The sequence below is a fragment of the Papio anubis genome, chromosome 11, assembly GCF_008728515.1.
Source record: "Papio anubis isolate 15944 chromosome 11, Panubis1.0, whole genome shotgun sequence".
In the NCBI taxonomy this organism is placed as follows: domain Eukaryota; kingdom Metazoa; phylum Chordata; class Mammalia; order Primates; family Cercopithecidae; genus Papio; species Papio anubis.
Genome location: NC_044986.1, coordinates 16,562,394 through 16,587,786, shown reverse-complemented (window position 1 = coordinate 16,587,786; position 25,393 = coordinate 16,562,394). Strand labels below are relative to the sequence as shown.

The 25,393-nt window shown below is 46.7% G+C and overlaps 2 protein-coding genes and 1 long non-coding RNA gene across 9 annotated transcripts in view; 1 reads left to right on the top strand and 2 right to left on the bottom strand.

The window, feature by feature from the left end:
* Window positions 1-7,015: 7,015 nt before the first annotated feature.
* On the bottom strand, window positions 7,016-13,212 carry C11H10orf82 (chromosome 11 C10orf82 homolog). 2 transcript variants are annotated; one of them, XM_009215440.1, is made up of 6 exons: window positions 13,115-13,212; window positions 11,487-11,548; window positions 8,888-9,106; window positions 7,993-8,179; window positions 7,407-7,504; window positions 7,016-7,284 (listed from the first exon to the last, which is right to left on the bottom strand). In XM_009215440.1, exons 2-6 carry the CDS (start codon window positions 11,539-11,541, stop codon window positions 7,139-7,141), a joined length of 705 nt encoding a protein of 234 aa, XP_009213704.1. In that variant the 5' UTR covers window positions 11,542-11,548; window positions 13,115-13,212; the 3' UTR covers window positions 7,016-7,138. The 2 variants fall into 2 exon arrangements, with proteins under 2 accessions (XP_009213704.1, XP_003904348.1); XM_003904299.5 differs by lacking the exon at window positions 13,115-13,212 and adding an exon at window positions 12,564-12,976.
* Window positions 13,213-13,328: 116 nt separating this feature from the next.
* LOC103887754 lies at window positions 13,329-14,071 on the top strand. Its single transcript, XR_651978.3, has 3 exons — window positions 13,329-13,417; window positions 13,628-13,694; window positions 13,981-14,071. It is a non-coding gene; the product is annotated as an uncharacterized LOC103887754 (long non-coding RNA).
* Window positions 14,072-14,414: 343 nt separating this feature from the next.
* The window catches only part of HSPA12A (heat shock protein family A (Hsp70) member 12A), a 182,466-nt gene continuing 171,487 nt past the window's right edge, over window positions 14,415-25,393 (bottom strand). For all 6 annotated transcript variants that reach the window (XM_017944364.3, XM_021943725.2, XM_031652045.1 and 3 more), the window contains 5 exons: window positions 24,975-25,061; window positions 24,340-24,444; window positions 22,696-22,954; window positions 19,609-19,712; window positions 14,415-18,625 (listed from right to left, as the gene is read on the bottom strand). In XM_017944364.3, the coding sequence (XP_017799853.1) occupies window positions 17,988-18,625; window positions 19,609-19,712; window positions 22,696-22,954; window positions 24,340-24,444; window positions 24,975-25,061 (1,193 nt within the window). In that variant the 3' untranslated portion in view covers window positions 14,415-17,987. The remainder of the gene's footprint in view (window positions 18,626-19,608; window positions 19,713-22,695; window positions 22,955-24,339; window positions 24,445-24,974; window positions 25,062-25,393) is intronic.

Here is a 25,393-nt window from a genome sequence, read left to right as displayed (position 1 = left end):
TGCCTCAGCCTCCAGAGTAGCTGGGACTACAGGTGCCCGCCACCTCACCCGGCTAGTTTTTTGTATTTTTTTTAGTAGAGACGGGGTTTTACCGTGTTAGCCAGGATGGTCTCGATCTCCTGACCTTGTGATCCGCCCGTCTCGGCCTCCCAAAGTGCTGGGATTATAGGCGTGAACCACCGCACTCGACTGTGTGATTTATTTTGTAAGCAATATGGGTGAAGCAGGCACTCCTTGAGAGACACCCCCTCAGAGCAGCTCAGAAACAGAGATCCTCTGTATCCAGAACACAGAGAAGGTAGCCCAGACCAACTGGCAAGAGGGAGGGGGACAAAGAATGATATGTAGCTTGTATTCACTGGGAGAAAGCCTGCAATTGCTTGAAAGAAAAGGTAGAAACAAAGGAATTGTAGAGGCTTTTCATACCCTGCATTAAAGTTAAAATCTAATTTAGATGAAAATGGATGCATAGAAATTAAACGTGCGTGCGTGGCTTTCGTCGTTAAGTTGTGGGCCCTGTAACGAGAGCTTTACCAAATTTATTCCCTTGGCTTGAAAATAAAAATGCTTTTTGAAATTTGATTTTGTTGTGTTACAAATTGTTTTAGCTTTGTGAATAGTACAAACCCCATTTCTGATCTGCCTCAAACAAAAATAGAGCATTAAAGTGTTTAAGATTCAATCAAAGGCTTGCTGTGAGCGGCACAATATTAAAATAACAGAAAAATCAATTCAATTTTTATTTTGAATATGATTTGTCACAAATAGCATTCTAATAGATAACACTGATTATATGGTAGCAAATGTAATTTATATATACCAAGTGCTCTGCCTTTGTCAGAGTCAGCATTAAGGAATTTGACACGTATGCAGGAGAACAATAAATGTCAACTGAAATATATACCAGTTAGATATCAATGGGATGCTGAAATGAATGATGCCGGCACATGCTATACTTATAAGTAATAATATGCAGTCTAAAGTAGCCTGGGTTTTCAAATAAGAACCCTTTTTATGTTGTCATTTAAAATATCTCATATTTCTGAAGGTCAGGAATAAATGGCACTATTAGCATTAAAAGCTAGTAAAAGAAAAAGTAATTTGTTGTTCATTTAACATAACATTTTATGAAATAGCTTTGTAAAGTATTCATTTTTTTTCTCCCTGTGGAGGCTGGGAAGACAGGAGGAAGATGCCTGATTCTCAATAAAGGGCTTTTTATTGCACCTTTGTTACTGTTAACATCTTGATTCAGTTAAGATCTCCGTGGAATTATGTGGTTTGTTCCTGGGCAGGTTAATACTGTGAAATAAAGATGTCTACACAACTGTAGTCTTGGCTGGCTCCCACAGGATGCTGCCCGGGTCCTGGCTTTGGTCCTTATCAGTAGTGCCATTTGGTATAGGGATGATAGTATGACACTAGGGACAAGTGGCAAGACTGTCAGAAACTGAGAATGGAGGGTTTTGATGTGACAGACATAGGTCCTCAAGAGAAAGAGGAGGGAGGCTCTTGCTATGTATCTGGGGAGCAGTGGCAGCTAAATCAGGATGTAAATCCAAATACAGATGTGGGGCCATCTTAGAAAGGCTCAGCCATAGAAACCCACTAAATCACCTTTCACTAGCCACAGGTCCTGAATCCCAAAATACTGTAGACCTCATCCATCTAGGCTCGTGGGCAACCCTCTCGGCTGGTCCTTTTCTTTATGTATTCTGAATTTTCAACTTCCCTAGAACCAATCAGTCAAAATCTTTCTCTTTTTTTCTCTCTCCTCTAAAATGTGTATAAAAAATTAAAATAACACAAAATAACATTGCCAAACACCACTATAACCACTGTAATTAGCAAAGGTGAATGTTTTATCACGTTTTCTTCACGTTCTTTTGTAAGAAGTAAACAAATATGGCCCTTGGGACCACATGGCTATCTAGGTGCAGCCAGGAAGAGATCAGAGCATCAGGTAGACCAGCATACTCTGAACAGGTCTTCAGAGAGAATGCACTGAGAGTGGATAAAGAGACGATGCAGACACTGGGGCTGAAGGGGGAGGAAGCTGGGAAGCCTGCACGGGGTTGTGGAGCACCAGGACTCATTCTTGGCTCTGAAGGGCTCCTAAGGAAGGGGTGAGAGAAGGAAATGCAGAGCAGCCTACTCCCACCACGGACCTCCAGGATCCTAGTGGCAGAAAACATCACGACACCCACAGACAATTGAGTTGGCAGGGGGAGCTGCCCAGAGAGTGGGCGGAAACAGAGCTTGAACGTGCAGGGGGCCCACGTGGTTTCATGCAGGGTCAGCTGCAATGGAACACGGCCACAGACACCTATCCCCCAAGGCTCTCTATATTCCTTTGGTGGCTTTGACCTTTGTTAGCTGCCGGACCTGGAGAGAGCAAAGCTGTCTTTTCCAACAAACTGGGGTGAGTCTGATCTGTGCTGGCTCACAGGGCAGCCTCAGCCGCCCCATTGAAGCACTTTTGCCAGTGACCACCACCATAATGCTTTCACCTGCAGCCCCTGTGCTACCCCACCAGAGTCCTTTTACCCTGCTGCCCTCCTGGACCACTTTAGCCCACAGCATCCAATAGAGTACTGTTGCCAGCAGTCTGGGAGCACCTTGGTTCCCTTAGAGCAGCTGGTGCTTCACCTCAAGGGGCCAGAGGAAAAAGCTATGGGCCCAGTCCCAGCCCCCCAGGGTTAAAGCATGCAGCCGAGGAGTGTCAAGCTGAGTATTGGCCCTCTGAAAGCATCCAGAACAAACACTCAACTATACCCAACCTGTACCACAGTCAAACCCTCAAGGGCAACAAAGAACATGAAAACAAAAAGCCCCGTCCAAAAGACAGCAACTTCAAAGGATAAAGGAACATTAGCCCCCACAGAAAGAACCAGTGCAAAAACTCTGGCAACTCTAAAAACCAGAGTGTCTTCTTACCTCCAAATGATCACACCAGCTCCCCAGCAATGGTTCTTAACCAGACTGAAATGGCGGAAATGTCAGACATAGAATTCAGAATCTGGATGGCAAGGAAGCTCAATGAGATACAAGAGAAGGTTGAAACCCAATCCAAGGAAAACAATAAAATGATCCAAGAGTTGAAAGATGACATTGTCATTTTAAGAAAGAACCAAACTGAACTTCTGGAAATAGAAAATTTACTACAAGAATTTCATAATACAATTGGAAGCATTAACAGCAATTGGAATAGACCAACCTGAAGAAAGAATCTAAGAACTTGAAGACCACTCCTTCAAAGCAATGCAGGCAGACAAAAATGAGGAAAAAAGAATTTTAAAAAATGAACAAAATCTCCAAGAAATACGCGATTGTGTAGAGACCAAGCCTAGGACTCACTGGCATTTCTGAAAGAGAGCAAGCAACTTAAAAAATACATTTGAGGATATGGTCCATGAAAAATTTCCTAATCTTGCTAGAGAGGTTTACATGCGAATTCAAGAAATTCAGAGAATCCCTGTGAGATACTATATAAGATGACCATCCCCAAAACATATTGTAATCAGATTCTCCAAGGTCAATATGAAAGAAGAAGTCCTGGCCGGGCGTGGTGGCTCATGCCTGTAATCCCAGCACTTTGGGAGGCCGAGACGGGCGGATCATGAGGTCAGGAGATCAAGACCATCCTGGCTAACACGGTGAAACCCCGTCTCTACTAAAAATACAAAAAATTAGCGGGGCGTGGTGGCGGGAGCCTGTAGTCCCAGCTATTCAGGAAGCTGAGGCAGGAGAATGGAGTGAACCCGGGAGGCGGAGCTTGCAGTGAGCCAAGATTGTGCCACTGCACTCCAGCCTGGGGCACAGAGCGAGACTCCCTCTCAAAAAAAAAAAAAAAAAAGAGAACTGTCAATTCTTGCACAGAAAAAGGAAGAGAGGAAGAGGTGACCCCAAAAGAGCACTTGATTGCCATGGAGGTCAAACTCTCCCAACAAAAGGCCCAAGTTGGCCCAAGGAATTTTCTTCTCAGGTAATGGAAATTGTTTTTAGTGGCAAGAATGAGCTCATTACAAATGCAGCTTGTGCTAATAATGATAATTTGCTGAGCAGTAAAATCACCTCTCTACCTCCCCCGCCAACAGACGACACTCTAGAAATTATAGGCTAGGGAGAAACAGAAAGGATAGAGATTAAGGAAAAGATTTGCAATGCGGAACTGCTTAAACAAAGGGAGTTACAGATTTGCACATTGAACTCGGTGATCTTAATCACGAAGTTGTAGAATAATTAGCTACTGTTAAAGAATTGTTTAAATTGCCTTTATTCAATTTTGTTACCTCTATCACTGGGTTGTTTTTTCTGGTTTTGGTTCAGTTTTACAGCTCAAGACATTTTTTAAAATTGGTGCAAAATGAATTAGTCAGTGACTTAAATATGGATGCACCATAAGATCCCATGGATGGGAGTAAGACATGGGCAGTTGCAAGGGGTCATTTCAGTCCTCACACCCCGTTAATTTCATGGGCAAAGACCCCCAATAACCTTGAGGCCCTAGGAGCTATCTGCAAACTGTTTGGGAGAGGGGGCCCGGCAGACATCCATTCCTGTCTCTCATTCCTGAGAGGCCAGCACAGATGCAGCAGGCTGGGCCACCCCCCAGTCCTGGCAGTGGGGAGATGTAGCTCCACCTTTCCTTTACAAGATTGTGGGTTTTAACTCTTCCAGGGTTTTCAGAACACTGGGAAAAAATCCCGACAGTTCACTGAGTTTTGCCTCAGCCCTTGGAAGGGAATGCCAGCTACCTTCTATTGAGATGTGGCTTTTTTCCTTTAAACGCTTTTTTTTTTTTTTTTTTGAGACAGAGTCTCACTCTTTTGCTCAGGCTGGAGTGCAGTGGTGTGATCTTGGCTCACTGTAATCTCTTCCTACCCGGTTCAAGAGATCCTCCCACCTCAGCCTCCTGAGTTGCTGGGATTACAGGCATGTGCCACAACGCCCGGCTAATTTTTGTAGTTTTAGTAGAGATGGGGTTTCACCATGTTGGCCAGGCTGGTCTCAAACTCCTGACCTCAGGTGATCCACCCGCCTCAGCTGCCCAAAGTGCTGAGATTACAGGCATGAACCACTGGACCTGACCTTTCTTTAAACATTTAATCTCTAAAATATTAAAATATCTTTTAATACAAATAGGGATATTTTTAATGACTTTTTTCTTGCTTATAAAAACAATACCTATTGTCTATGGAAAACTGAAAAAAGCATAAATAAACAAATAAAAATAACCAATAGGACCATCATCCAAATGACCACTGCTAGCATTATAGGTTAGTACCCACGCCCCCACCCTTTTTTAAAAACAAAAAGCAGGATTATAGAGTGTATGAGTTTGTGTGTATGAGTAACACACACAGGTCTGCTGTTATTGTACAGTTTTATGACCTGCCTAAGGGATCCTAGGTATTTTTATACAACACCATTTTTCCATCATATCATTTAAAAATAATGAAATGTACCATAATCCGGAACCCTGTGGGGAAGGTGCCGTTATCTGGTTTTGGGTGACAATCTCCCTTTACACACATTCCTGGTTGTTTTTCTAGACAAAGGTTCTTAACCAGGCCTGTGGTGGGGACCCACGGCTGTCTAATGAAATCCATGGGCCTCTTGTCAGAACAAGATTTCCAAGTGTTTAAAGCAAAATACATAAGATTACAAGGGAAACAATATTGAAATATTTTCAAAATATTAAAAAGAACAAATTTATAAAACAGCCATTTGTTTCTTTATTCTTATATTGAGTAACAATATGTGAGAGAGTAGATATAGCCACTATAATTAACCACCATGATTATAAAGAGATGAGCTTTAACATCATTCAAGCTGTTTGCAGCCAGAGCCACGTGATACAAAAACATCCGTGATTGCTCTCAGGCTAAGGTGACAGGTCCTGCAGTGGTTTGTGGCTTACATTCATCAAGGAAGGAAATACTAAATTTCGCCTGGAAGTTAGTGAAAACAAGGATGTAACTTTTTTTCTCATCAAAGTTCTCTGACTTTCTGACTTCTACCCATGGAATCATGGGAGCCCAGGATGTCCAGGTGAAAATTCTTGCCTTGGAAAAAAATCTTCCAGACCCAGACCCAGCTTGCTGCCTCGTGTGACTCTGCATGTTTCTGAGCGGATGACAACGGTCTCATTGTCCCAGGAGCTGTTTTTTTATTTCTTCTGCATGCAGATGGTTGCTGAGGGAGGTCAGGGTGCCTGCTAGTGGCAAGAGCATGTTATCCAGTGTTACAGCTTGAACCATGTCCCTCAAAAAAAAAAAAAAAAAAACCGTGTGAAAGTCCCACTCCCCGTACTTTATGTGACTTATTTGGAACTAGAGTCATTGCAGGTGTAATGAGTTACAATGAGGTCACAGTGGAGTAGGGCATGCTCCCGATCCAGTGCGACTGATGTCCTTGTAAGAAGATGGCCGTGTGAAGGCAGAGAGGCACCCAGGGGGCCTGGAGTTAGTAGCAAGAAATGCCAACATGGCTGCAAAACACAGCAGGCTAAGGATAGGTGAGGAAGGATTCCCCCATGGGTTTCAGAGGGAGCAGGGCCCTGCTAACACCCCAGTTTTGGACTTCCCGCCCCCAGAACTGTGAGGCAATAAATTTCTGTTGTCTTCAGCCACTCAGTTTGTGGGACTTTGTGGAGGCAGCCCTATCACACCAATATAGCTGATATCTGCTAACTGGACCCTTCTGGGGCCCGGGATTCTGGAAAACCAGGGCTGGGGTGGGTGTGGCGTCTGTGTCGCTGTCAGTAACATGCCAGGACCCAGAGACTGTTTGCTTAGAGGGTTGGGCTAGGTCTTCAGTGAAGATCCTGGCCTGGCTGCAGTGTTCCCTCGGGGGTTAGGAACCCTAGCTCATGGTCAACATAACCTGGAGAAAACCCGCACAAGAAACTTCAGCATGCGGAGAAGCAGCCTCTTTATACCTACATGACAAAAAAAAAAAAAAGGTCTTTATCATTAATGACATGCGACTGTCAACCACTCAGGATGCAGGCGGCAGTTAAAAACTTCTTGTTATTAAATTTCTTTATTGCTCATTGGGCATGACGCCAACACGAGAACGGCAGGTTTCGGAAGCCCCACTTAAAGTTCACCTCTCCCTGGGAGATGCTGCGCTTCTAGCCTTCTGCATACTTTGCGGAGGACAGTGGCTCTAGGTAAATCTTCCCACTGCATGGTATACTTGGCCTCTGAGCACAGCCACATGTCAACGGAGTTCTGGGGTCCTCTCTCAGGGGCCTTCCAAGGGCAGGGCAGCTTTCATCTAGGAGAGAAATCATCCGTGTGAGTTGAAGGCAACTGGCCCAGCTAAGCAGAAAGGCCACTGCACACATTTCATCCCCTTTTTAAAACAGTAGTAGGAAGGAAAGAGACAGCCCTCCTCACCTGGAATAGAAAAATCGGGATATTTTGGCAGCAGCTCTTCATGCTGCAAAACTTTTGGAGAAGGAGCAGAAGTTTTTGTGGAGCTAACTCCGTATATTCTAAAACAAGAACAGAAGTCACGAAGTTATGGACCTTTCATTCAGAATAGAATAAGAATAAATATAAATACAATATGTAAGAGTAAATGTATGAATATGGTATGTTTATTTCCTTACAATTTATTCTAAAGGGAAAGATCATCCTTTCTCTTCTCATTTTGCAGAAGAGAAAACTGAGGCCATTCAGCACCCTTGGGCCGTAAGCCACTGCCAGGATGGTAGCCCTGCTGGTTTTTACTCCCAGTCCCTCCCTGCAAACCAGCAAAGACCACAGGTAGAGCTGCTGGAAAATGCTGAGCGCAGGTCAGGAGCAGGGGGCAGCTGCCTACTGGGGAAGCCCTGAAACTACAAATGAGGCACCTTTTCTAAGACAAATCACACACAAATCGTCCTAGTGCTGGGATGGGGACATCTGGTAAACCCCCGTCCGGGGTTTGCACTTCTCCCTTTGATCTTGTGCCTGGGGTGCCGACCCAAGCCAGACTCACTCTTCATATGGTTTCAGATGTGCTTTCTTGGCCCTCTCTGTGATGTCCAGGAAGTCCTTGTAGCAGTTTTTGGCCATGACAGTATATCTCGTGCCACAGCCAAATTCAGTGACCCTGGCTCTCGGCAGGTAGCCTGCCCAGCCAGGGATTGGAGGCTCCTGGAGAGGTTTCTTTACGTATTTGCATTCTGTGAAAAGACACCATGGCACAGAGAAAGCAACTAAAAAATGTTATCCACTGATCCAGAAGCCGAGGCCTGAAAACTTGTGACTTGCCTAGGGTCTCCTAGTTCTCAGACCAGCACCCTCTTCCGTAACCAGGACTGTGCTCTGTCCCCTAGAAATGTTTGTTTCTGGCCAGGTACTGTGACTCATGCCTGTAATCCCAGCACTTTGCGAGGCCGAGGTGGGCAGATCACCTGAGGTCAGGAGTTCGAGACCACCCTCGGCAACATGGTGAAACCCTGTCTCTACTAAAAATACAAAAAGTAGCCGGGCATGGTGGCATGCACCCGTAGTCCCAGCTACTTGGGAGGCTGAGGCGGGAGAATCGCTTGAACCTGGGAGGCAGAGGTTGCAGTGAGCTGAGATCACACCACTGCACTCCAGCCTGGGCAACAGAGTGAGACTCCGTCAGAAAGAAAGAAAAGAAAGAAAAGGAAAGAAGAGAAGAGAAAATAAAAGAAGGAAACTAAGGAAAGGAAAGAAAGGAAAGAAAAGAAAAAGAAAAAGAAATGTATCTTTCTCATTTTAAGAAATGGAGCCTTTGCGTTTGGCACTGACCCCTGGGATTTGGAACTGTGTGGGATTCTGGGTACTCTGGGGCAGCTCAGCTGGCCTGTGAGAATCTGCATGGGTGACTGGGGTGAGGGGAAGTGGTTTCAGGACGCTGCTACCCAGGAGGAGAGGGTGGTGCTGCTGATTGTACTGGTGCAGGGCCCGCAGGACCGTCTCCTCGGAGTTGACAGGCTTCAGTTTTGGGGCAGTGGCCACTGCGCAGCAAAATTCCTGCAGCTGGTCTTTATAGCGCTGTGTTTTCTCTTGGAAGGTTTTCACACAGTAGTTCATGTCATCCTCTCTGGCCGTTCCTTGGCAGCTGAGGAATGGTATGAAGCCTGCAAGAGCCGAATGGAATCACGGCCTTCAGCAAGACTGGCCAGCAAGGAATTCAGAGCCCGCCTAAACTCCCCAGCATTTCAGCCCACCCTTTGGCATTTCTTCCTCAGCCAACAACACTACGTTTTTCCAAAGGCCATTAATACAAACAGTGCTGTTGTTTCCACTGTGACTGGGCCCTCCCAAGGTCACAAAAAATGACCTTGGAGCTGGGGAGGGAAGGCCCATTTCAACAAAGGCAGTGACAGTAATACTCTTTGAATAGCAAAGCCCCTGATGTCAGCCTGATGGAAAATGGGGAAAGCATTTAATGGGCCAAAATGATAGTCTAAGGAGTAATTGAAATTATTCATCTTTTTAGAGAGAAAGCTTATTTTCCTCGACACTTCCCAAATGCAATTTGGGATCTTTCTTGCCGGACCATCAGGAAATTGCAGGCTTATTAAGAGCAGAGCCCTATTACACAAAAAGGTAAATTCATTATCTGCAAGACCCACTCCTAGCACAATTTTTCACCATTTCCCACCAAGTAACATATAATCATTACAATTAGTATGGGTAAAACACAACTATTTACTTAAACTGGAGGCTGAATCCTAAGTACTATAACATTGTCACAATAAAACCATTTTTTTTTTTTTTTTGCAGAACAAATGAGGAAAACTGGTTAAGAACTTGGTTTTAAACTGCAAAATAAATAAATAAATCTCTCTCCTTATGGAAGCCCAACATTTTTGCCACGGTCTCCAGGAAAACAAAACCTGACTTCGGAGTTGAAAGTAGCAATCCTCACCCCCTGAGCCCTACAATAACCCCCTCTGGAAGAATCTAATTACTAATCTTGACAGTGTTGGAAGCCTTCCACACATTGCCCAGTCTCCCCAACCCTTGGACGATTAAAAGATATCCTAATATCAGGAAGACCCTAGGGGCCTTGCCACAGTGGTTTCCCTGCCATCAGGGCCTACTTTGATCTGCCTAGGTTTTATATTAGTGCATATATGCACACACATAAGCATACAAGCTACCTTTATCGAGTCTCGCTAAGGACCAAGACATTTAAAATAGGTTATGTATGCTGGCTCCTTTAATCCTCACAACAATCTTATGGTATCTCATGTAGTGGGTTGAACTGTATCCTCCAAATAGATATATCCAAATCCTAACCCCTGGTACCTGTGAATGTGCTCTTATCTACAAATAGGGACTTCTCAGATGTAATTAAGGGTCTAGAAATGAGATCATCCCAGATTTAGGGTGGGTCCTAAATCCAATGACTGATGTCCTTACACCTGAAAGAAGAGGGAGACTTGAGACACAGGGGGAAATGTGAGGATGAAGTGACTGGAGAGATGCTGCCACAAGCCAAGAACACTGGGGCCACCAGAAGCTGGAAGAAGCAAAGGTGGGATCCTTCCCTAGCTCCTTCAGAAAGAGCATGGCCCTGCGGGCACCTCGATTTCAGACATTTGGCCTCAGAACTGTGAGGGAATGCATTTCCATTGCTTTAAACCACCTAGTTTGTGGCAATTTGTTGCAGTGGTCCTAGAAAACTAATATATCCATTTTATAGAATGTTGTACTTACCACAGAGAGGCAAGTTACTTCCAGTCTCATCGACAGTGGCCAAACAGATTCGAACCTCAGCTTGTCAGAACCCAAAGCCCATTCTCAACCAGCCGTTAGGACCGGGGTGAGGCTGGGCAACCTTGGAATATCCCCCTAGCACCACTCCCCCTGAGAACGGCTGTATGGGAGAGCCAAGGGTCTGTGGGGACCACTGGGTTTGTCACCCACAGGGATATGACTTAGTAAGTTCTCAGTAGCCCAGAAGCCTGAGGAGGAATAGCCTCTAGGTAGGGCAACCAATTGTCCTGGTTTGCCAAGGACTGAGGAGTTTCCCAAATGCAAGATTTTCAGTGTTAAGGAAAGTCCCAGGCAGTCCCAGGACAAAGGCAGTTCCAGGTAGACCAGGGCTGTTGGTCAGCCTTTCTTTAGGGGATGCAGGAAAGGATGGGAGCACAAGGATAACCTTTGTGGAGGACTTGAGAAAACTTGGGGAGGACAGGGCCTCTACTTATTCGTGTGTCTATCCTCATCACATTGTGTCTATCCTGGTCCAGATTCTTTCAACAGGCATTAAGTGCTTCCTCTGCATACCAGGCCATGTTCTGGGACATGTGGTCTAAGTTCTGCCTCTCAGAACCCAGCCATCAGCCATCTTCAGCGATGGAATGCTCTCAATGCATGTCTCAAAAGCTAGAGCGCCTAGACTGGTCCAGTTGGCTGCACAGACACAGACAGTGGGTCAAGGCAGGGACAGAGACCAGGACACAGGTTCCCCTGCCGGGCACAGCTGCAGGGCACATCCACACTTACCGCTGTAGCCTGGTGTGATTGGCAGATTTCTCATGAAGGTCTTGGAAGGCTCCATGATTTCGCTGTTAGTGGAGGGAAGAGGGAATGAAATGATCTCATCAAAAGTCACTACCTTAAGGAATTACTATTGAGTGTGCACAAGCTCTTGGAAGTGGAAGAATGACTGCCAGGGGTTGGGCCTGAGAGGCAGCACTACTATCTTACCCAAAGGCAGTGACATAGCTGGCTTCAGTCATAAACCAATGACCTATGACCAAGGGCCCATCACCTTTTCTGTTAACTTGGATAACAGTCTGTAGATCACACCTCCCAGCGTCTCCTCTCCCCGGAAGCACCCTCCCCTCCATCCAACCTCCAGCCATCCAATAATTGTGAACTAGACTCATACTATGGCTGTGAAACATGATAGAGGCTGGGAATGCAAAGCTGAGCAAGCCCAGAAGCCCCTGTGTGAGGTTCACGAACCTCAGGGGAGGAGAGAGATGAGGCCCACACACCCCCAGACCCCCTTCTTGATCCAGGTGAAATCAGGTTGCAGTGGTGATGGTTGCCAGTCCCCACCATCACCCCTGGAACATCTGACAATGTCCAGAGGCATATTTGGCTGTCAGAAGTGGGGGATGGGATGCTACTGAACATCCTGCAATGCACAGGAGGCCCCCCGCATCCTCCGGCACACACACACACACGCACTCACGCACGCACAACAAGGGAGAAGAAGTTCTGGCTTGAAGGAATCAGGAAGTCCCAAAAGGCAGACATGGAGTCCAAGGAGGGTAAGCAGAGGCCACCCTCTGCTTCAGCGCTGTTTCTGCAATAAGACACCTTCCCTCTTTGGGCATCGCTGGTCATTCCCCCCAAGTGGGCTGAGGCCTTGCCAAGTCCTGCCTGCTGAGCCAGTTCATCTCTGTAAAGCAATGCCCTTGAGGCTGGAAGAAGAGGATTCAGGGTAGAGGGCAGGGCCACAGTCATGGCTTAGTCAGCAATGATGGGGATGGTTAAGACAGTTCAGCCCCTGCCAGGCTGACAGCAGTGAGGGCTGTGCCACGTCTAGGCCGGTCTAACGGCATCACGTACCTGGCTCCTGGGAGGAAGCACTGAGCCTGGAGTCAGACAGACCTGGCTGCGAGACCATGTCCCATCCATACTGACCACCTGCTTACTTTTCTGAAAGCTTTCCACGCTTGTTTAGTCCTCTCAACAGCCCCATGATACAAATGCTATATTATACCCATTTCCCGATTTTAAAAGGCAACAGACAGGGAATATGGGCTATGCCCATGCAGTTGCAGCAGAACCGCATTCTCCTTTAATCCCCACAGCTTCCCTAAGAATGAGTTCCTGTTGGAACCTCCATTTTATAAACGAGAAAAATAAGGCACAGAGAGGTGAGGTAACTGTTTCAGGGTTCCAGAGTGAAAGGGGGTGTGAACAGGTGACCTCTAAACTCCCAGGGACAGGATATGTTGCCCAAAAGCATCAGCTGGGGTAAAAGCCTGCCTGGAGGAGGTGGGCAGGGAGGAGGGTGGGGTGAGAGGCGGTGCCCTGAGAAAGGGGGCTAGGAGGGGGTAGAAAGTACCAGCAGGACCCCTCCTACCACCCTCTTCCAATCCCACCCCAGCGCTCACCCGGGCGGGGCTGGCTGTATCCGGCGTCCACCTGGCCTCTGCCGGGCCGCCCAGCATCCCTGCCTTCCACCAGGCCTTTGTGCGCTCACCCCGTGGAGCACAAAGGCCCCACCGCTGCCAGCCTGCCCCTCCCCCACTCTTCCCGGGGTCCCACCTGGAAGGTGGGTGAACGGAGTGACTCTGGGGCGCTTCCCCCAGCGCCCGGCACAGCCCGCCCCGCCGGTGTAAAGTCGGGCATCTGCGCAGCAAACGTCTGGCCTCGGAGCTGTCCTCCGCGCCTTGGCTGCCCCAGCCAGGGACAGGGTATGCAGAGGGCTCGAGGTCAAAGCGGGCGTTTTTGCGGGTGTAGACACGGCGGCGGCTGGGCCTGCTGGTCTGGCGAGGGAAGCGGGTGGGCGGGAACAGGGGGCGGGGCCGGCAGTGGGTGGGAGGAGGCGAGGCCTGGGGGCCCTGGCGCCTCCAATACAGGAGCTTCCTGGGCCTGGCAGCCCCTCCCTCACTGTCTCCTGTTAGGAAAGGCAGATTTTCAGGTGGCCGAGACAGGTGAAGGCAGAGAAGAGTGGCTGTGCACCTGGGGAAGGTGAGTCATCCTTCTTTCTAATCACCCTTGGTGGGGCACCCAGACTTCCTCTCACTGGATTGAAACCCACCAAGATGTCCGCCCTACGAACCAGATTTTGTGGGAGCGGGCACGCGCTGGCTGCTCCCTTTACAGAAAAGGACGCTGAAGCTGCGCTACTTCCAGGACACGCTTGTTTGCGGCACCTCCCGGCCTTCCCTGCCTCTACCTGTCTAAAAATTGAACTGCAAATGAAGGCTGGTGGAGCCTACCACCATTTATACCTCGCTTTTATCACCCCATTTAGAAATACCTCGGGCCATCAGGAAGCTTTCAGAGCCAACGCTGGAGGGTGACTCAGGTGTAGCCTCTGGACACAGCCAGTTTCACGTGAAGGCTGGGATGCCCAGGGGCAAGAGCCCGACCAGGCCTTCTGCATGTTTTAGTGGCTTTCACTGGGGTGCAGTGGCATTGGCAGTGGTCACTCTGCTTACCTGCCCTCCTTCTGGCTAGATCACTTTCTTCTAGAGAAAAGGGGCTCTGTGCATATCGATGGGGCCTTGGTTCCCAGCAAACAGAGGACCTAGTCTTGTTAGAATAACTTAATAAAACGTATAGCACCTGGAAAAACCTGAAACTCTCTCTCCACCACCTGAGATGGGGTAGAGAAGGAGGTCAGTACTGATGTGTCCGTCATGCGGTTTACAAACCCAGGATGGGGGAAAAACAATCTGGGCCACATGAGATTCAGAGTTTTGCTTTATTAGGCATCTGTGAAGACAAGAGTTTGCAGACACAATCCTGTCTGGTGGCGAACTGCTGCAAAGTTCTGTGAAGTTTGAATTTATCTTGTAGTGAACGAGACCCCAGTAGCTGATATTTTAGAATAGTGGTCCATATTTCAAGCAGATGAGAGGTGTGACGTTATGGCCAACAACTTTTATACTAGCCATCCACTTAAGCCATTTCCCAGCATACATATGCAGCTTAATCACAGCTATACATTTCTACAATGTGAAATTCGATCTTTGACTAATAATGCGTTTTGACTCCTGTTTACATTGGTGCATGCGATTCTTTGCTACCCTGGCAATTAACCAGACCTGGACTCTAAAAGCTAAACTTGGTCTAAATAACATTCTAAGGGTAAGGCAGCCTCTATAATCTGGACTCAGCCATCATTTTGCAAAAACAGTTGTATGGTTCCTCCTGTTTCCCCTCCTGTCTGTAACCTGTCTGTTATTCAGCATTTATTCATGCCTGCTGTGTTCGGAAAGGGCAGTTACAAGGGAAAGCTTTGATGATTCTGCTTCCTAGAAAGGTGAATATCAGATAATATGTCGGGGACAATTGAGTAATGGGTCAAGACAACAGGCCTTGTAGATGCTTTCTAAGATTAGAAAAATGTGTTCAAGTGTACTTATCCAGTGCTCTTATTCTAGAATATTCCAGTGGGGGTAGAGAAGGAGGGATGGATTTGGGGGTTTTGTTTAAGGACTTTGACAACTGGGGCTGCAACTCTGTGGCCAAAAGATAAAATTATCATCCTCTCCATCACCTGTCTGCCAACACTGCAGATTTCTATCTGCTCATTTAAGAGAAACAGTACACAGGGAGATAGCGTTAATGCGAGGCGGGAAAAGCTTTACATTAGCCCAAAAAAGAGGGGCTTGGCCATGTTACTCACACTTACACTTAGCCAAGCAGAAAAGCTGGGCTTATGTACCACTTGGTTTCTTTCTTTGACCCTAGCATCCTGAAAACGTCACACACAGTGGACCACGCTTTGCCCTCAGAGTGACTGCTCTGTCCTGGAAGGAGAAGTCAACGACCCCTGAGGACGCAAGTGTTTCTTAGGTTGTTCTGCGCAGTCACATTGCTTCCAGACCAAGAGCATTCAGCTCTTAAAGTCTGCACAGAATTGATAGAATCTGCTCCTTTCAATAGAATCTGTGACTCTTTGGGAAGGATGTGCATGGAGAAGGGTCTGATGAGGCTCCTGATCCAGGCGGTCCATGTGTGTTCAGTGTGTTCTGACCCTAGGCACCTCTGTCTATTGCTCAGTCTTGCGTACATAGTCCATAGCTTGGCATCAGCACAAACTGATGCTTAGTGAGCACAATTAAGAAATCAAACTGTGGAAAATTAAGGACAGTAACAAAAGTATCATCAACAAAAATCAAGGATCATTTTCCTTTTTGAAATAAGAAAAGCGCATCATAGAAACAAAGATTCTGTACAATATTCTAACATGATATGTACATAAAATTATATTACTCATAACTACATTGAAAAGTCTTATTTGTAGAATATGGCTGGCAACAAATAAAGACCCATACCATTTAGCGTTTGAAGCAGGGCAGGGGGCAAGAGAACATTAGCAAAGACACCTTTGTGCCTGGATACACAATCCCGCTACTAAGTTATGTGACTAACCAGCACTCTCTAGTTCTGTGGTTTGTTCGTGTTTCACATTCTAGTAGGGAGTTCTGCAGCAGGCAATGTGAAAAAGAAGACATGGTCAAATGAAATGTGAAATGCTTTTAAAATCTGCATATTGGCTATGATAATGGGTTTGTGAATCCAAGTTGTATTGGAAGTTCGCTCATTCTCCATTCATTATGCATGCCTCCAGTGATTTAATGAATTTCAGCAGGTGGAAAAAACAGCTTTGAACAGATCAGATGGGCTGTGAGTCAGATTCTTGATTCTTTCTCCTCATTTGGCTCCTGAATATTGCAGAAAACTGGTTTTGTACAGTGGGGAAGGAGAGAGTGAAGACCCTCCAGTTGGTTCCTCAGTCAGCTCTGTTCTTGGTGTCCCTTTCTTGCAATTTTTTCCCTCCCCTGGCCCTTCCTGTGAGGGTTAAAAGTGCCATCTCGTCTCCAAGCCAGGTGAAGGCCCAATCCCATTGACCAAGAGGGCAAGGTATGGGGTCACCTTCACGTGTAAGCACTCTTCCTAAGGGAGCCCAAAGGGAACACCTGCAGAGTGCGGGCTGTGGTCTGTGTGTGAACTTTAACGAAATCTCAAGTTAGTATTTCTAGAATTTCAGTTGAACCATGATGCAGTCTACACTACAAATGCAGATTCTGATGCAGTTGGCCTCAGTTAAAAAGGGCCCAGATCCAGGAACCTGTTTTGAACACGCACCCAGGCAATTCTGATGCAGGCAAGCCACAGGCCTGCTGTGAAAAAAAAACAAAACTGACTTAATCCATCAAGTATAGATCTACAAATTATTTTGAGGGAGACTTGAAAAACTGAAGATTTTAATGAAACATTGCATAGCACAGATTCTCTTCCCAAATTTCACCCATGTATTCCTTTCCAAATGTGGGACTAAATGGCCAGAACTCTTAGGGAGATGAAGGCGAGTGGGAAGGCGGGGGTTAATTTAAAATCTGTCTGCTTTTCAAGGTGAGGGGCTCTTCTGGATGCCTGGGCTTGGTGATGCAAACAAGACCAATGGCAACCTCATTTTCTTACCCAGAATTCCTACTAAGGTTCACTAGAATTACTTATGAACTCAGAAATCAGGGCTGGGCATGCTGGGAATTTATATCAGCATAGAATTTGGGATACGTCAGTAACTCTTTACTATCTATTTCCATCATGGCAAGTTTTCACCTGCTAAGAATGTGAGGTATCAGCTCTCCTACTCGCAAAAGCCCTGGTGGATTACCCAAGGCTACGGTTATTCTTCCCCGAACCTCCTTGCTATTTAAATTATATGAGAACCTAAAACAGTGCCCAGTGTAGGCAGCCTTCTACCACCAGCTAAAAACATTCCCAGTTCCCACTGATTCACCACTTTTAATCACATGATGATGAAAAGAAATTAACTGCAGATGGGTGGCATTTTATACTGACTGCCATCCAAAAAATTTTAAAAGTCTCAGATGAAGATCTCCTCCTGGTTCAAAGATCTCATTTTAAATCTAGAAAGACAGCAATAGGGCATCCTAAATTCTACTTAACGGAGATCTGTTCAAAGCAGCGCAGCCACTGCTGCAGCAATGTACTGATTCCCTTCTCCGTGGCCGTTTCACCACTTTTGTACTTATGAAACTAGCTGCTCCTCCAGGATCCTTTACTTTTCTATGCCTAAACCTTAATCTTAATTTCTGTTTTTCTGACTCCAGTGTGCCCTCAAAAGTCACTAATTATTTCCAGCCCTGATTGTTCTCATCTTCCCTGCTGAAATTCACATGGGCAATGGCGAGGGTCAAGGTTAGGGAAAGAACAGTCAAGGCTGAGGTCAGCAGATGCAGATAAGTTGAGTCCCAGGGGGCAGGCAGCGGGGCGGGAGGGTTAGTAATTTAAGAAGTCGATCCCAACTTTGACACTCTTCGAAGTGGCTATATCAATGGCTGTGGCTTTGATCTCGGTGTCCCCAAACTGCATAAGGGTCTGGATCTCCCTCCGGGCGGGCACTGCGGTGCCACTGGTCCCCGTGAGATCCAGGCGAAGTGTGCCACACTTCTTCACCCCGGGATCAGTGATGAAGCTGACGTTGTCATGCTCAGAGCTGTAGATGTTGATGACAATGACCAGCTGGGAGGGCTTGGCCGGGGTATAGCTACGCTTGACCAGCTCACCCAGGGCCACAGACTGGTCGGCAGAGATGAACTTGTCGAAGACGTCGGTGCACCACCGAGTGCCATCCTTCACCAGCAGCTTCTCAGGCGGGTGCTTGCCCTCCACGTAGCGGTTCAACACGCCCACCCCATAGGTGAGCGGCGACCGGCGAACCTTGATGACCGCAGGGTCCAGACCAAAGAGGACGGCGCCCTTGAGGATGGTGAGGCCCACGTCCTGGGGAATGATGATCCGGCACTGGTCCCCGAAGGCAGCCTGCACTGCCTGCTGCAGGAGGGGCGCCTCGGCAAAGCCGCCCACCAGAAAGAGGAACTTGACGGTGGACACCTCGGGCTTCTGAAACAGGTCCCCTGGAAGGGAAGAGGCAGGGAGAATGTCCTGTCACCAAAAGCCAGCAAGGAAGGGGGAACTAGGCTGCCTGCATCTGTGGGGAATGGACAAGACCACTTGGGCCAATGGGAGGGCAGGCTTACTCTGAGCTCCTTGAACAGAATCTTTGCAGAACTGGTCTTTTAAAGAAAGGGAGTTTGCACACCAACATGTTACGGAATAAAAGCCAGAGCTGCTGCTAAGTAGAAATGCATTTTAACAGATACATGGTGATAATTTTAAGTAGAATTTGGTTTGCATAAATGGATACTCCTAAAGCTCTCCAAACTGTGGTTCTGTTGGGTAAGTCAAGGCAGGCTGTTATAAATAGAATTCTCTGATTTTCATAAAAATCGCATCCCACTCCTAGAGAGTCTGATTTGGTAGGTGAGGGATGGGATACTGCAAAAGTCCCCGGTGAGTCTGCTATGTGTCTGTGGGTACTGCCACCAATGCAGCAGGATAATGACATGACCAGATTCCATTTGCCACCTTGCAGAACTTCCTTTGGTTCACACAACAGTTCCTTCTTCCCTAGCAGGGTGAGGATGTCTAACATGTCCCAGTAAAGCAAAGAATATGCATTTCCTAGGGCCTGCCACTCTCAGGTAACACTGCCTCAGAGCTTCCAGCCCTCTGATCTTTTTGTTGTTTTAAAGTTTTGTTTGTTTATTTAATTCTTCCTCTTTGTCATTACCAGCTCTCTGACTTTTGAGGCCAAACGGAAAGACTGGGTGAGACAAGCTCTCAGCAGCTTTGCAGTATAAGGAGAGGGATCCAGAGTCTATGCCCAGCAACCTCTCACATACATGGCGAAGCCCTGCCCAGTCCTGCGGGGCCCTTGCCTGTGGCTCCCAGATCCAGGCCAACCTGACTCCACAGGCACCAGCTGGTGATGCTGGAAAAGTCCGTCCCCTTTCTCAGTTCTGCCTCACCGAGTGGCCGAGCCCTGGCTGATACTTACGGAGATGCTCAATGATGCTGTCGATGGTCGGCTTAAAAAGGGCATTCATGGCATCTGGACTCATCCGCAGCATCCCCTGCGAGGACCACTTCACAAAATCCACACTGCAGGAGCGTAGCATGGAGAAGAGCAGGCAGTGAGGGTCTACATGATACCCAGGCTTATCTGCATAGACACATGCCCTGGCAGAACATCTGTCACACTTAGCAGGCAGAAAGGGGGTTGAAAATCAAAAGGACCTTTGGAAACCCTAAACTGCCAGGACCTGGACCCTTAGAAGCTCAAAAGCTAAGATGTAATCTCTTCTCTGTATCTTAAGTTTGGCTGTGACCAACCTTCCCCTGCGATAGTGGAGGCCAAAGTCTAGTGCAAAAGACAAGGAGATAAAGGGCTCACTGTCTCTTTTGCAGGATCACACTTTGAATCCAACAATATTTGGATTCAAGCACGTTAAAGGCTCCCTGGAGAGTTTATTGTACTGCTACTTAACGGCTACAAATGTGTGTGCTCAGGTGCATGTCCTCAGCCCTCCAGGCACCTGTCAGGTGACAGAGTAAGCCTAATTATACTAGCTGGCCCTCACGGTCTCTGTCCAGCAGCAGCAGTATGGAGCAGAGAGAGCCTTGGACAGGAATCCAGGATTGTGGGGCTCTAGCCTGGCCATCTCCACTGCAGGGCTCTGGGACTTTGGGCAGATCAGACTCCATTTTCTCCAAGCCCTGTCTCCATGTCTGGAAGTCCAGGATAACTGCACTTGCCTTACCTCCTTCACAGGGGTTGTTGTAAAGATGAAGTTAAATGCCATGTCTGTGAAAGCGCTCTGGAAACTTTCTGGCACTAAGCAAATGCCAGGGACTGTGTATTCCCAAACCCACAGGGCATGCCCCGCCTGTTCTCGGAGGCCAAGCAAATGGCGCCTCTGTCCCTGACGCAAAGCACACACCAGCAGCTTCCCAGCCACACGTTCTAGATGCTGGATGGGAATCTAGAACGTGTTGGAAAGGAATCCTTTCCATGGCACAGGCCAAAGGACAATGTGGTATGGTATGGAATGACCCCATGGCTGGCTGTAGCCCGTTTCCTTAGTGGGAGGGTTGACAGGCCCCAGAACTGTGCAGGTAGGTCTTGGGGTTCCACACAGAGGACAAGTGCCCTCTGTGGGGGACCAACAGGGCAGAGAACATCAGCCCAGGAAGAGGGTCCAGACTGGCCCTGCTCCAAGGGCAAGAAGACCTGACATGAAATCTGCTTTGGTTTCCACTAAAAGGAACTAGGGCTTGGGCGATTCCAGGCCTGGGGTAGGGAATGTACAAGATGAGCCAAGAGTGTCTTCACATACAAGAAGGCAAAGACACTGTCAACCACCACAAATGTCGTGTCAAAGGGACTCAGAGCCAACGTGAGGAGGCTCCTACTGGCTGAGATAGGACAGCTTGGATGTCAATAAGGATGGAACTGTCATGGTTTAAAATACATCAAATATGCTTAAATCCTTAAATTCTTAATGATACTCCCCTCATACCCTCACAGGAGGAAAAATTCATTGGACACTTTGGTGGATACTAGGAAATTGATTCTTTTTTTTTTTTAACTCATAAATGGAGGTTGAAAAGCAACCCATTTATCCTGTCTTCCCTAAGTGAGCTGTAGTTCAGGGCAACCAAACCACTGAGGAGCCAAGTTTCTCTCTCTAGGAGTATTCTAGCAAAATAAATGAGAAAGAGTGATGGACCAAGATGGTGGCCACGTGGCCGCCCCTAATGCATTAGTGAACCAAACAATAGTCATCAATGGCTGCTAACATCACAAAAGGAGAGATGGGCAGACACTTCGTGTCCCCTGATGGGAGGCAATAGGAGGAACCACCACCCATCAGGCAGATATGCCAAAGATTCAAACTTGAATCTGATTAAACCTCTAAGTCAATCTGCCAACTTGCAAAAAGGAAAAAAAAAAAAAAGCCACAAGATAGAACTGCTGTGTAACACCAGGGACATGAGATAAGCAAAGCCAAGATTATAGGAAACTCCAATCTAAGGACAAACTACTAGTTTTGCCATCTAATAAATTGTGAAGGAAAAACCAGGAGGGGAACCTATGTTAGTGGGACTCGAGGGGTGTATCAGATAGCTGCTATGTACAGCCCTCATTTGGATGTTGATACAGAGTAAAAAAAAAAAAATGAGACAAATAGAAAAATGTTAATGTTAACTAGATATTTGATAATATTGAGGAATTACTGTTAAGTGTTATCATGGTATTGTAGTTGTGATTTAAAACTTGTCTCCTTTAGAGGTACATACTGACATAGATGAAATGATAATCTCTCTAAGATCTGCTTTAAAATAATTGGATTGAGACTAGCCAGGAACTGACAGTTGTTGAAGCTGGACAATGGGGTATTTTACAGGGTAAATGTCTGACATGTTCCCTTACAAAAGGTTTATTAGAAAAAGGTAATTATGAAATGTGATAGGTAAATCTGTCTGTAGTCATCATTTCATGATGGATAGTATATATATATTTAAAATGTTTAAGAATATTAGAAATCTACTATTTTTATCTATTTTTTAAAATTCAGCTTTAAACCATCTTCTAAATATATTCATTTTGCAACCAGCTGCGACACAAAATCAGTCAAGGGACTCAGAGTGGCAAGAAACCTAGACTCCCACTGGATTAATTTCACAAATATCTACTGAGCACCTACTGCATACCAGACTCTCTGCTAGACACTGGGGATACAGCAGGGGCCAAAACTAAACTTCGCTGCTTTCATAGTTTCTCTGTTTTTAGCAAACACATAGATAATACTTGCCAGGTCCCAGGCATTGTTCTAAGCACCCAACATGTATGAATTCATTGCATTCTCACAACAACCCTTGGAATTACATGGAATTATTATTATCCCTATTTTCCACGTGAAAACTAAAAACAAACTGAGGGAAGAGAAGTTGAATCCCTTGCCCAAGGTCACAGAGCCGGTGTGTAGGATTGGAACCCGAAGTCCACACTTCCTTCCTCTCTCCCATCAGCACAATCCACCCACTAGAATGTCCAGAGCCCGAGGCGATGAGCCCAACTCACTTGCTTTTCCGCAAGGCGTGCTCCACACTGTGCCCGCGGAACTTCTTGTAGTAGTCAATGAAGGAGAAGGGCAGGGTGATGTTCAGCGGGTTAGTTCTGTCTGGGGCGGCTGCCCTTTTGCGAGACTCAAACGCAATCATTAAGTCAACCCACGCTGCAGGGCGTTTGATTTTGAATTGTTCAATAAAATCCTCTCCAAATATTTTATACAGAAGTTTTTCGAATTCATAATCTACTCCTAAGGATCCATAGGGTCCGCCTGAGTTGAGAACAGAAAGGGAGGCTGTGGTGTTAAAAACCACTGGAAACCCAATGCAGACTCTGAGAAACAGGCCCACCTGTTCATCTCTGACCCACTTAGCAATGGGACTGCAGCTATAAGTGTTTACTTACACTTCAGAACCCTGCGCTGCTTCGCTTTCCATGCGAAAAAAACTTTTCCCTACAGAAATCTCTTGTCAGCAATCTTTTATTTTATTATTTTATTTTTCCTTTTTTTTTTTTTTTTTTTTTTGAGACAGAGTTTTCGCCCTTGTTGCCCAGGCTGGAGTGCAGTGGCACAATCTTGGCTCACAGCAACCTCCGCCTCCTGGGTTGAAGCGATTCTCCTGCTTCAGCCTCCTGAGTAGCTGGGATGCAGGCACACACCACCATGCCCGGCTAATTTTTGTGTTTTTAGTAGAGACGGGATTTTGCCATATTGGTCAGGCTGGTCTCCAACTCCTGACCTCAGGTGATCCACCTGCCTCGGCCTCTCAAAGTTCTGGGAGTACAGGCATAAGCCACCACTCCCAGCCAACAATCTATTTTAAATCAATTACATTTTTTAAAAAAATCAATACTTTTATCTAACTAAGATCATCATGGTATTCCAACCTGACATCCAAGGGTTGGGGGAGGAAAATCAGCAGGCCTGGTCTTGTCCCTGTGTGATCCTCTAATTACTCATTATCCTTTCCCCTCCAGCCTCCCAAAAGGGAAACAGCATATTCTTTGGTTTGGCAATCTTTTTTTGAGAGTCTCACTCTGTCACCCAAGTTGGAGTGCAGTGGTGCAATCTCTGCTCACTGCAACCTCCGCCTCCTGGGTCCAAGCAATTCTCCTGCCTCAACCACCTGAGTAGCTGGGGCTACAGGTATGCACCACCACGCCCAGCTAATTTTTGTATTTTTAGTTCATCATGTTGGCCATGCTGGCCTCTAACTCCTGACCTCAAGCGATCTGCCCACTTGGCCTCCCAAAGTGCTGGGATTACAGGCGTGAGCCACCACACCTGGCCAGTGGTTTGGCAATCTTGATCCAAGACAAGGTGAGGCCTCCCTAGAAAGTTCACCTTAGCACGGTCATGGGTAACATCAAGTTACCATCTCATCCTTTCAGAATTTTCAGAAACCAATGCCCTTGGCCAGGATCTGAAACAGGCTCACTTTAAGCCAAAACCCAAGTTGTGGTGGTTTGTGTTTTAAAGAATGTTTAATTGCATTTTGCTTTCCAATTTCAAGCAGACATTAGTATCCTCCACCGCCTACGATGCCACATGTTAGTGGCATTCAAGAGAATAAAACAGAGTTATCTGAAACAAGTGAAAACAGAACTGCCTGGCAATGGCTCAGGTATAAGAAAATCAGCTCTGCAGGGGCTCACCTGTTGCTTTATACAGTTCCTTAAGGTGTCCCTCCGGTAGCCGGATCTGATGGACTGTCAGGTCTACGGTGCCACCGCCACTGTCCACAACCACATACTTGTCACCTGGCACAAAAACAGCCATCTTTTACACAGTTTGCCAACCCCATCTGAAACAAGCTGGTGGGTGGTAACTAGGTAGACCCAGCGAAGTGCCCTCAATACTTCTCATTAGCACAATGGTTTTGCTAATTAGCAGCTCCAGGAGTTAACCATGACTAAAGAGAATGCAATCTGCCCAGGAGGACATTTAGGCATGGATGATGGAGAACCCAGGTGAGTGAATCTAAGATTCACACATTGCTGCATACCTGGCACGTACTTAGTGGGCAGTTTCCTGCCACGTGAACAGTGAGTGCCCTAAAATCATCTGCGTTTCACATAAGACTTACTCTGGAACTGATCAGTTCCAATCCCTACTTGGTTTTACAACATGCAAAATAACAGCTCCCAAAAGAGCTCTCCCTGCGTGAGTGGTCTTTAAAACCCACTGAGTTTGAACATTTTCCAAAAGTGCAAAAGGGACAAATGGGAATGGCTTTTCGCAAGCAGCACAGGAAAATCCAGCAAGAGCAAAGGACATTGAAGGACGCTACCTTCCTCCAGCTCGGACCAGATTTCTCCTATGACATTCTCCACCAAAAAGGTCCGACTCTGCCGATTACGCCGTATGTGTTCCTTAGCTAGTGGCCGACAGAAAGAAAATGACGACGGGTAAGAAAGCATGAAAAAGCAGAGAGTCATCTGCAGTCAGTGGAGGCAATAGCATGAGGAGATTTAGGGATGGAACATTAGTGACATTTGACCAAAATAAGTCAATACGACGTCAGGAATCACAAAGCCAGTTCTTCCCAGAGAAAGCAATTTCCACCAGCCTTCCTCTATTCCTCGGCTTAGCCTGTGCCCAGCTGAAAAGCCTGCCCTGATGAGATTCTCACAACCACCCTTGGAATTAGGTGGAATTATTATCCTCATTTTCCACGTGAAAAAAACTGAGGGACGAGAATGTGGACAA